Here is a 12,125-nt window from a genome sequence, read left to right on the forward strand (position 1 = left end):
GCTGCTCTAAATTTCTGGTAACATATTCAGTGCATAGGTTGGGAAATTGGTAAATGTTATGTCTTTTTCTGACTTGGACTCACTGAAAGACAACAATATTGATAATCTAGATATAAGCCATCAGTGGTGGCTAATATCACAAAATCAGACCAGCAGACATTATATACTTCTAGATAGATAATATTCATACATATCAACATCTAAGAAGAATTCTTTTTCAAAACAACCTTGAGGAAAAGTTAAATCTGATCAAGCTTTCAGATTGAACTATCAATTTACAAGAAATACAATGGATAAAGAAAAATTATGCAATCAGCATAATCCAGAATCTGTACAGATCAAAGTATCTGGCTACTTCCACAGATAAGCTGTAAGAAAGAAAAGGGAGAGAGGGATGGCAGCTAAATTATACTACTCAGGAATCTGCAGAAGGAAATGCAAAGATGCATCTTACCCAGCCCAGGATCTAACCCTCACAGCCAGCAGCCAACTCCTGACAGCAGTATCTCTGGGTTCCTCTGAGTAGCTTCAGAACCTGTAGTTCTCAAGCCAACCTACTTCCTTCAGCCCCTGTTCTAAGAATAAAGAAAGTATCTGGTTCTCTTCCTTAATTTCTTTTCTTGATTTTTTTTTTCCTGTAAGTTCAAGATATACTGAAGACTATATCAGGAAGAATGTATATTGAAGACTGAATTTAGAGTTATAAGTTTGAGTTCGATGCAAGCTGATATGCAGTATTTTCACAAACAAGATAAAAAGGCATACATAACACAAGAAAACACCATAATATGCTAATACTGTCTTAATAAAAAAAATTATCTATTCTAAGTTGCATCCTAATCACAGAGAAGTTAAATGTGAAAAAGGATGTTAAACTATGAAAAAAGCAGATCTAAGAATTAATGAAATATGATAGTAACAGTCATTAATGATAGATTTCCCTTCCTTTTTAATATTCAAATTTTTATATCATGCTAAATTTTATCATGCATAAATGTTAATATTTAAAACAATATAGCAAAAGAGTAATTTTTAGGTCTAATTTTTAGGTCTAGTCTTATTCACTAAATTATAATGAAAAAATCAATCACTGCCTTTTTCTTTAAGAGACACTACGTCTCATATTGCTTTCACAGGTTTAAGTTGTGCAGATGTGTTTAAAGTAGGGACATACAATTAGCACATGTTAATTAAGCTATTATTTATCTAGAGAGATGCTGCCTCATTCTACATAATGCATTTACTTACTATTCAGAATAGTAAGTCAAAATGTTCTGCACTGATTAATCAAACAGTCCACTTCTGTCTGTATTATGATGTCAGCACAATGGTGATATTGCCATATCTACTTACAGACATCAAATTAGCTCTGGTTTTAATGAGCCATAGTTTCAATTTATTAAACTGCATTCATTCAGGTCTGCTAGCACAGAAAAAGGACAGAATGTGTGGGCTTTACAAAATTACCTTTTATAACATTTTATTCATTTTTATGCCAGTACTGGAGCTTGACTTTTTTTGCTCAAAAAACTCTACCACTTGAGCCACAACTCCATTTCTGGCTTTTTGTTGGTTAATTGGATAGAAAAGTCCATGAGACTATCCAGGCTAGTTTTGAATCACAATCCTCAGATCTCAGCCTCCTGAGTAGCTAAGATTACAAGTATAATTGTTCTTAATCTAGGGCTTGATGCCTAATTTTTTGTGGAAATATTACAAAGTCCATTTTAAACAACTTGTACTCTTCTACAAAAATATTTCTAAAAGAAATAATACAAAAATACTACTTCAAATAAAGTATATTTAATGTGATAGACATGACTCCAAGAAAATATAAAAGACCCTTTTCAAATTCTGCCTAATTCGAGTTTATCCTGTATTTTAATAGACTAAAAGGGTCTGCTATGCAGATAAGTTAGTTACAATTTATTTATGTAAATGGACCAGATGGCCTGGTTACTTAGAATAGGGCAAATTCTTGGAGCAGGCTTGAGTTCACCAAAAAATACTGTCAGATTAAGTTCATTCTTGTCTCTGAAGGGACCGTGGTCAAGCTCTGTAAAAATTACTTAGTATGCTATAAAGCATTTAATGGTAGACCAAGTAACAATTCTCTATCCTTTGTGAGACCAATATCACAGAAAGCTCTAGGGCCTCATCTTCACATCCCTACAAGTAAAACAAAGACTCTCCCCCACTGGCTCCAGCAGAAACATTCCAAAAGAGGGCTGATACTCAGCATGGACAGGTTATGGATGATCCTGGAAGGCACTGCCAAGTTTAAGGTGAGAATCAACACAATAATAACCAAACATGTCAATTAACAAAAATTCAACAAACATTCAACATCTAGTCTTACTCAACATTTTTTTAATTTATTGGGAAAAATCTACAAAAAATACTAATTGGACATACAAGATCTAAAAAGTTTTAGATGCAAGAAATGGTATGCCCAAACAAAATGGGCAAGAACCTAAGTACCACTCCCACAAGCACCCAGGTTTAAAAGAAAAAAACAAAAACTAAGTATGACACTCTGAGGAGGGAAAAATATTATGGAAGAATATTTGTCATGAAAATTAATGCAACTTCATGCTATCTTAATAGAAATTCATACTCCACAAGCAGCTCAGTTTGTTCTACTGGGAGTCAGCGGGGGCATATTTTGGATACTGAAATGAGTTTAGCACCACCTTTTCAATGGACAGAGGAAGAGAGTAGAACATTCAAGGAGCACTGAAAAAAACAGGAAAAATCTTCTCTGAGAAGATTTTCATAGGCACACTTGAGGAAATTATTAGGAAGATTCAATCATTTTTGAGAAGCTAATGGAAAACTTCAGGGGTCCTTTTGGTTTTCTTTTAGCAAACACAGGGATGGTTCAGACATCCTGTTAAATCCTCACACAGCTGCTGAGTTGAATACTATTTCCCCTGTTTTACTGAGGGTCACAGAGATTTATAGAACTGAACCAGACTACAAACCCAGCAAATGGCTAACAAAAAACTAAGCCCAGATCTGATATAGAAGTCCATGCTATTCACTACAGCATGCTACCTTCATAATCAAGGTCAAGCTGGTCTTGTTTGTGAGTATCTATGGGAAGGAAAGGATGCAGAGTACAAAAGCAGTACCTGCATGCCCATGTTTATTGTGGCATACTTACAGTGCTAAGATATGGAATGACTGTAAGGACCCATCATCAGATAAATATACAGAGAAAAGGTGTATGTGAGTACAATTACTGTTCAGTCATAAGACCATGAGCCTGTCATGGAGGGTGTAAGGGGAAGATAGCTGGAACTATATAGGACATCATGGTAAACTAAATAATCAAGTTACAGAAAATGCACAATACATGTATATAGTAAAGCATCTCAGTTATTCCTATTAATCTGTACAATTATTTTTTAATAATTGTAATGAATACCTTCAGTAAAAAAAATTAAAATTGATCAAGCTACTGCATTTTTTTTTAAAGTTCATTATTACTGGGAGCAATGGCTCAAGCCTATAACCCTGGCTAAAACTAGAGTTTGGGGCCAACTCAGTCCAAAAGAACCTCACAACGACCTTAGCCAATAACTGGGTATAGTACTGCATGCTTGTCACCCTCAGCAATATGGAGAAGCACAAATAGGAGGATCAAAGCCCAGACAGGCCTGGACATTAAATAAACTAAGATGCTACCTCGAAAATATTTCATGCAAAAAATGGACTGGAGGCATGGCTCAAGTGGTAGAGTACCTGCCTAGCACTTATTAAAAGCAAGTTAATTCTTGCAAATATGTAAAACACATGCAAATTAATATTTCAACACCATTTCTATATAATTAGCACTTATTCAAAGTATCACAAATTGGCACAACTTTTTTAAGTCAAAAAAAAAAAGTCAATTTGTGAGCTCCAGAATGCTCACAGCCTTTCCAGAAACATTAAGTTCCTAAGTTTCCATTCTTTAATCCTATTTCCAGAATTTATTCCAAGGCAATTACAGCAGAGATGGAAATGTTTACTCACAAAAACACCTACAAAAGGCTTCAGAGGCAATTTTACCAAATGATTAAGGTATAAATTGTGATAAAAAGCAACTCAAAGGATATTTGTACACTTTTGAAAGTTATGCAGAAATATGAGAATTTCTCCCTTAAATGAAAATAGAAAAAGTTATAAATATATAACATTGTATGTAAATAACAAATAAGCAGAAAATAAAAGAGTATGTTTACTATAGTTATAGTATTCAGATTTCCATTCTGTTAACTGTCAGATGTTAAAGGTTCTGAGCACAATGGAGCATACCTGTAATGCCAACACTTGGGAAGTAGAATTCAATCTTGACTTCAAGGCCAGCCTAAACTATATTGGGAGTCAAAGGGCAACTTGAGCTACACAGCCTGACCCTGGGGAGCCGGGGACGGGGACTGGGATGGGGATGGGGACGGGAGGGGGGGGGGGAAACCTGGGATGTTAGAATGTATCTTGTACTAGAGTGCTTACCTAGTGCGAGGCTCTAGGTGTGGTTCCCTAGCCCCACAAAAAATAAAATTAATAAATAAAATATATAGGTCAAGTCAGATGCCAGTGGCTCACACCTGTAATCCTAGCTACTCAGGAAGCTGAGATCTAAGGATCACAGTTCAAAGTAAATCCCGGGCAGGAAAGTCCTCATGACACTCATCTCCAATTAGCCACTCAAAAACCAGAAATAGAGCTATGGCTCAAAGTGGTTAAGTGCTAGCCTTGGAAAGAAGAGCTCATGGACAGTGCCCAGACTCTGAGTTCAAGCCCCAAGACCACCACTGCCAATAACAAATATATATATATATATATGTTATGAAATGATAATGATACCATTAACTGAGAACTTCAGAAACATACACACCAAAAAAAGGGAGGGAAAAAAAGCATCTGAGAGGTAGAGGCAGTCATTCCATTCCACAAGTATTTTCTGAGTTCCTACTTCCTATATGCCAGCCAGAGTTCTAACCACTAGGGCTAACCAACAAACAGACACAAATGCCTTCCCTCACGGAGCTGTGACCCTAGCAGGGCAGACTCACAGCACGTGAGCGCAAAGCAAAGTAAGTAAATACATTTGAAAATGTAAGTGCCAAAGAAATAAGCAAAGTCAGGAAAGTGGACAGACTATATGTAGAGAAAATGCTATTTTAAACTAAGTGGCAATGGTTTCACTAGGGCCTGATAAAAGACTGAAGGAGTCCACAGTGGGGCAACTGGAGACAGTACTGCAGGCAAGGAGGACAGTAAGTGCGCAGGCCTGAAACAGAATGCCTGCCCAACATGCTAATTGCTAAAAACTTTGAAGCATAATTCGTTAAACAGCCTGTACCACAAACAGCAGTACTCAGGGCCTGTTCTACTTAAGCTGGGTTCAATTCACATTAGGTTTTGCTGGAATCCTTTAGTTTTTTTTTTGTTTTTGTTTTTTTTTTTATCTATGGTTACTTAAAGCATCTCCTTTGAAATCATCTATTCATGGGTCATCGTTAGGGTCTCCTGCAGCTCTAGCCCCTCACATGACTCATGCCTGCAAACTGCAAAACACTCAGTAGACCTGTGACATTATGCAAAGCTAAACCAGGCCTTAGAGCTTAATTTGAAATGATCACACATCTAAGGGGCTAAAAGGAGAAGGGTTAGTGGGAAGGGAGCACAAAGAGTATTAGGGGGAAATACCTGGACATACATATGGTTAAAAAAAAAAAAAAAAAAAAACTTGAGCACTGAAACTCGGGAAAAAACATATTTAACCAAAATTTTCCAACATTGAGAATGCCCAAAGAATTTCCCAAGTAAAAGAATTTTAAGATGTTCATCAAACTGGGATAGAATCCTTGCCATTATTCTCAAGTTTAACAGAACTCATCTATGAAAGATCTGTGGATCATGCTTTAGAGAAATCAAGGAAGATTCCAAAGTGATAGGCTCAAGAGACAAGGTGGAAATGGGGAGGGAAAACAGAGCAGAAGCAAAGAAGATATGACTAAGAGAAACACAAGCTCCTTGAAACTCCTCAGAAACGTGGGAGGAAGGAACTCTGTTCCAGCATTTACACAGTGAGACTTGAAAAGGATAAAGGATAAAGGCACGCCAAGTCACACCAGGCTGGATTATGCTCAGTGAAGCAAAGAGTTCTGGATGTAAAGAAAGAAAGAAAGAGAGAGAGAAAGAAAAGAGAGAAAGAAAGAAAGAAAGAAAGAAAGAAAGAGGAGGGGGGTGATCATCAAATAAATCACCTAGATTAGTTAACTCCTCTATGATGAGGTGACCCTACCTTGGCTCCTGAAGAAAAGTAAGAGTTGGAGAGCCAAGGATAAGGAGAGAAAAATTCCAGGTATGGTTGGCAGCCTGGAAATAGCCTGTTAAAAGAACACGGCCGAAACTGGCCTATTTGGAACAGAGGACACACTGGCAGGCAGGACCACATAAGTTTAGCCAGGTAAGATGAGACAAGATAGAGGAAGGCTCTGAAATCCAGGATGAGAAATCTGAACTTTATTTCACAAGCATTGCTAGTAAGGAAAAGAAACAGCTTTGTTTTGCTCTGTTCTGGTTGGCTGGTTGGCTGAAGATATAAAATGCTGTGGCAATATACACTGGTCCCTTCCCCGGTCATCCAGAACTAATTCACTGATACTCCATTACTCTGGTCATATTATAGACTCTCAGGGACAATCAGTACGTCTATGGCCTGCATTCATTTTTGTACAATCTCCAGTGCCTGACGACTAACTAGACCTTCGGACGTTCTTCAGCTACCCTATCTACAGCATTTACCCTTACTGTAACACTTGCTGTCTTTCTTGTGACATCCTAACTAGGGGTTTAAGATGACTCAGGGACTCAGATGACTCAGCTCAATAGTAGAAAGCTTTGCTTGCTCACGTGCACAAGGCCTAGACTCATTCTCTAGTACCACAAAAATACAGACATGCATACATACATACACCAGGCATGGCGGCACACACCTGTAACTGGTGTGAAAGCAGGAAGGTTTGGAGTTTGAGGTCCAGTTAACAATATCCTACATCAAGCACAAAATAAAAACAAAAGGGCTGGGGTCAAAAGCCAAAAGTTTACTTAGCAAGTTTGAAGTCCTGGGTTCATACAGAAAAAAAAAACAAAACAAAACTTTACTTCATTAGACAAGTGCCAGTGGTCCATTCTTGCAGGCCTAATCATAATTTCTGGAGAGCCAAGCCTGCTGTACTCAAGAGACTACAAGTTAACCTCACATGACCACATAAGCACCGAAGGCAATCATGAACACAGGAAGACTGTCTTTCATTTCAATGGGTGAGTATTTTAATGAAGGATTATTACAATACATATGCTTCTTACAAAGATTTTATGTGGGGGAGGGAGGAATGGAAGACAGATTAAAACAACAAAAACCTGAAAAATACTGCTAAACATGCAATTTATCTCTTTATCCATTCTCCTGCCATTTCTAGTTATACCTCATAGTTCTCATAAAGCCTTCTCTAACTCTTCCTAAATTTATTATCCTGGTCTTTCTCAGAACTCCTAGGGCATGCCTGCCTGTACTTTTACATTCTTAACACTTAGTGCTTCAGCTTTTTCTCTCTAACATGAACACAAAGCTCCATGAGAAAAGATGTCTTATCTTCAGAGTGTATGTTTCTCCTATAGAATGGAGCACAGTAATACAACATTCTCAGACACTTACTTTACACAGAATAAATGGCTATTATCCTTATGTACAAAGATTCCATTTTTCCTCATGAATAACAAAATAAAATGTATTTCCTGCTCAGAAACTTCATTCTTACCACAAAATATTTAATATGTAAAAAAACAGTATTTGACAACTCATTGCAACTTAAATGGCTAATAACAGTATTCTATTCTGTAAATCTGTAAATTGCCTGCTGCCTAAGGGAATCCTCAAGAAGTTCACAAAGTTTCTCAAAGAAAGAATTTTACAATAGAATGAATGGCCACAACATTCTATTATTCGTTATTATTTTACTGCTATTGCTATTTCCCATTAGATTATGTTTAAAATTCCCTCACTCAATAATCTGTGATCTTATAAATCAGTAGTGTGGTTGTTCTGAATGACAGGTCAGGGACATGAGAGTCTGGGTTGGAGAGGGAGGCTCGTAATGTTCGGTTTCTTGATCTAAGTGTTGAATATACAGTTGTACTCTAGTCGTGAAAAATCCTTCAAACTTTACATTTTTGATGTGTGTACTTTTCTATGCATATAGTACCCCAGGAAACAAAGAGCTGTTAACTATCCTGGAGTACCTCCATCCCTCTAGTCCATATTAAATATTAAAACTGTCCAGAAACTGAAATCTTTCTTTGCAAAATGAAATTTAAATTAAAGCATTTAATATCTACAGGTGGATTTCCAGATGGATTTGATTTGTCATTGGGAACTCAGAAGGCATACAATGCAACAGAAAAAAAAAAATGTTTTATACTTTCCAGAATTAACCTTTAAACAATGAGAGAAGGAAGAGGAGGATGAGAGGAGGAGGAGGAAGAAGGAAGATGAAGAAGGAAAAAGAGGAGGAGAGGGAAGGAAGGAAGGAAGGAAGGAAGGAAGGAAGGAAGGAAGGAAGGAAGGAAAGAAGGAAGGAAGGAAGGAAGGAAGGAAGGAAGGAAGGAAGGGAGGGAGGGAAGGTGTGTGTGAACTTCCCAACTGTAAGGTCTAGGCTATGATGTGAACCATTGCTTTAGACTTCATGAAGTAAGGCAAAGAAGGACCTCATGGAAATGACGCTGGGAGCCACCTTGTCAGTGTTTTAGTCCAAATGCTCCTACTAACTAGACGTTTCAGGCAAGCCAAAATCAGGAAATCCAGGCACCTGCTCAGAGGAATGTGTAGCAGGCCGCTCAACTCTACTAGGAAATGTACACTCACTGGTAAGAACACTGGAAAAGCAAGTAACCTTTCATACGCTCACTTGGCCGAGGAAATAAAAAATGTTGTCTGCCATCTCACCAACCAGAATAATCCTCTTTCTTCGTCTAATCTGAAGGCTTCCCAAAAGTTACACCTGAAAACTTTTTTTTGGGGGGGGGGGGACAGGAGGGGGGACAAGAATTCTCGGCTTAAGCGGAGGAGTGTGATGAAAATGGGTATCCATCCTCACCTAAAACAACCTTTTCACCTTTCACCCACTTCGCCGGGGAGGGAACTTTGTCCTCCAATATCGCGGCTTCCATTCGGCTTGTCCAGAGGCAAGGCCAGGGCGTTCCCCGCCCTGGTTCCAAGAGGGCACCCCGGTAGAAGGCAATCGTGGGGGGGCCGGGGGACCCGGTATGCCACCACCCCGGCCACTTCCACCGGGCGAGGAGCCCCGCGGTCCACCTCCATCCCCGGAACCCCAAAACCCTCCAGGGCCGGCGTGGGGCGGTTGCGGGCCGAACCAGCCCGAAAAGTTGAGGCAGGAAGGGGGGTGGTTTAGGGGCGGCGGTGGGTGGGGCGCCGCCGCCCCTCCTCCCGTCCCCGACCACCCTCCCACCGTCGGGGCTCGGCGGGGGGGGGGGGGGGGGGGGGGGCAATTTGCACATCCGGGGCCGGGGAGGCCCGGGGAGGCCGCGGGCCGGCGCGGCGGGGGATGCCCGCACGCCCTGACATTGGCGCCTGGCGGCAGCCGCCTCAGCCAACTCCGAGCTCGGAGCTCCCGGCTCGCGGCGCCGGCGGGGAGAGAACGCCGCGCGCCGGGGCCCGCGGCCAAGGCAGGGGCGGCGCGGCCCGGAGCCTTACCCGTGCAGGCCGAGGGCGCGGCGCCGCTTGTGGAGCAGGCAGAGCACCAGCAGCGCGGCCCCCGCCAGCGAGGAGTTCCGCGCCGTCAAGTACTTGCTGAAGGCCGCCATGGCACCACCAGAGCGAGCGAGCTGGCGACCCGGGAGCTGGCAGCGACTACTTTAGTGCAGGAAGCCAGCGCGAGGGAGACTGGGAGGAGAGGACCGCGCCGGGAGGGGTGGGGGGTGTGGGGGAGGCAGCGGGAGGGGGCGTGGCCGGAGGCCGCAGGCTCCGCCCCCTGGCGCGCGCTGCTGCGCCAAGCCCACCTCAGGCAGGAGCTCTGTCTGCACGGGAGCGCGCGCAAGACGCACTACGCACGCGCGGGCCTCCGCCGCGGGGTCGTGGGTGGAGGGAATGGGTGGGGGGGAGGGAGGCCTCCTGGTATCAGGTGCTGCCGCGGAGGCCGGCGGCGGCCACAGCGTCCACCCAATCCGGGATGTGTACACACGCCCTGGCTTTCCCAAGAACTGGAAGAGCGGGCCGGGCCTGCGCCCCAGTCTCGGAGCCGGCCGCTCTCGGAGCCGGCCGCTCGCCGCCTCCCCGCTGACGGGTCCCCCCACCACCCTCTTAAAGGAGCCGCGCGGGCCCCCGCCCCGTCCTCGGAGCCCTTGGTCAGCATTGGCTCCACACAGTCTGCACGTCCGAAGAGTGCCGGGAGAAGACTGCACAGCAACTGCTTTTTATTAAGTCAAGGCTTATTTTGTTGTTGTTTTTGTGCCGGTCCAGGGGCTTGAACCCAGGGCCTGGGTGGTGGTGTCCTTGATCTTTTTTTCCTTCACCACTAGAGCCACAGCTCCTATTCCAAGGTGTGTGTGTGTGTGTATGTGTGTGTGTGTGTGTGTGTGAATTGGAGATAAGAGTCTCAGAGACCTTTCCTGGCTGGCTTTGAACCACCATCCTCTGATCTCATTCTCCTGAGTTGCTAGGATTACAGACCTGACCCCCTGGCACCCAGCCTAAGTTAAGGTTTCCCAAACCCTAAGCGAGGTTCTCTCCTGGGATTGTGAAATCGGTTGGGTAGCCCAGATCGTGTTCATCGCCTGTATGTGTTTGTTTTGTTTTATAAGACTAGATGGCGATAGAAAAAGCTCAGCGTGCATGACATAGTAAAGGAGTTCTTTTGAAAGTTTCTCTGTTGTTTTTTTTTTTTTTCTTCTGAGTAGGTATGTATGGCCGAGTGGTGATACAAAATGTATGCTCGGGCCCAAGTTAGAGAAACACTGTAGTGTTCAAATGGACATTCAGAAGTAACAATCGTGGGTTGTCTTGTTGCTGGCCTCACTCCCAGATTCAGAAGGGCTTTACAGATTACGGCATTCTTCTTTTCCTCCCCAGGAGGCAGAAATTGTGAGCCCTCGCATTTAACCTCATACATCCACACTTAATGAATGGCCATTTTCAGTCGAGGCAAGCAAGTGGCAGAAGTAAGTCTATAAAACTTCACATAACACAAACCCATATTTAAGTTGCTTACCTGCCAAAGCAGCCTGCCTAACAATGAGGCCTTAAGGTGTTTCCTCAGGGTAACTTGTTGGTTGCCTCGTAGGTGTTATGAGCATCATTTAAAAAAAAGACACAATGGTCTAGGTTGTGGTTGTGCATAGATGTGCAATAGTCAATTCTAAGTTATGTAAAAGTGAAGTGTCTCTCAATTCTCCATGCTCTATGTGGGCATTTTTATTACTTATATAACATTTAAGTAATAAGGCATATCTGACAGAAAGGATTAATAATCATTTTTTCTCCAAAGCCTGTTATAGAGAAAAAATGTGAAAAAAATTACAAATGTGCTAAGTACCACCACAGAGATATGAACAGGACACTATGAACACCAGAATAATGCTCACGCCTGTAATCCTAGCAATTTAGGAGGCTGAGATCTGAGGGTCATGGTTAAGCCTGGGCAGGAAAGTCCATGAGACTCTTATTTCTAGTAAACCACTAGAAAAGTGGCACTGTGACTCAAGCAGTAGAGCACTATCCTTGAGCTAAAGAGTGCAGGGACAGCACCCAGGCTCAGAGTTCAAGCCCCACAACAGACAAAAAAAAAAAAAGAAGAAGAAGAATGTTTAGATTTGTCTAGAGCTGTCAATTAAGGCTTGACAAGATGCCTGTAGCTGAATGTGGAGGACCAAAAAGAGTGGTCACCAGTATAAAGGGAAAGTTGCTAGCTCCCTAGTATATTATAAAGTGATAATGACGGTAAAGGTATTGGGAAACTGAGAAGGAAATGACAAGGCCATCTTAGTTTGTCACAATGAAGAAAGTGATCAAAACCATATCTATTAAGGAAGTGATTTCAAAACATCCAGCAGAA

At 42.1% G+C, this 12,125-nt stretch overlaps 1 protein-coding gene across 2 annotated transcripts in view; it reads right to left on the minus strand.

Moving 5' to 3' along the window:
- Abcd3 (ATP binding cassette subfamily D member 3) overlaps positions 1–9,987 on the minus strand; it is a 61,949-nt gene extending 51,962 nt beyond the window's left edge. The window contains exon 1 of one of the 2 annotated variants that reach the window (XM_042676723.1): positions 9,770–9,987. In XM_042676723.1, coding sequence (XP_042532657.1) covers positions 9,770–9,879 — 110 coding nt within the window. In that variant the 5' untranslated portion in view covers positions 9,880–9,987. The remainder of the gene's footprint in view (positions 1–9,769) is intronic. The other variant, XM_042676731.1, reaches the window with a different exon arrangement.
- Between the last annotated feature and the right edge of the window lie 2,138 nt (positions 9,988–12,125).

The sequence above is a fragment of the Dipodomys spectabilis genome, unplaced genomic scaffold (genome assembly GCF_019054845.1).
Source record: "Dipodomys spectabilis isolate Male_0828 unplaced genomic scaffold, ASM1905484v1 ptg000002l, whole genome shotgun sequence".
Classification (NCBI taxonomy): Eukaryota; Metazoa; Chordata; class Mammalia; order Rodentia; family Heteromyidae; genus Dipodomys; species Dipodomys spectabilis.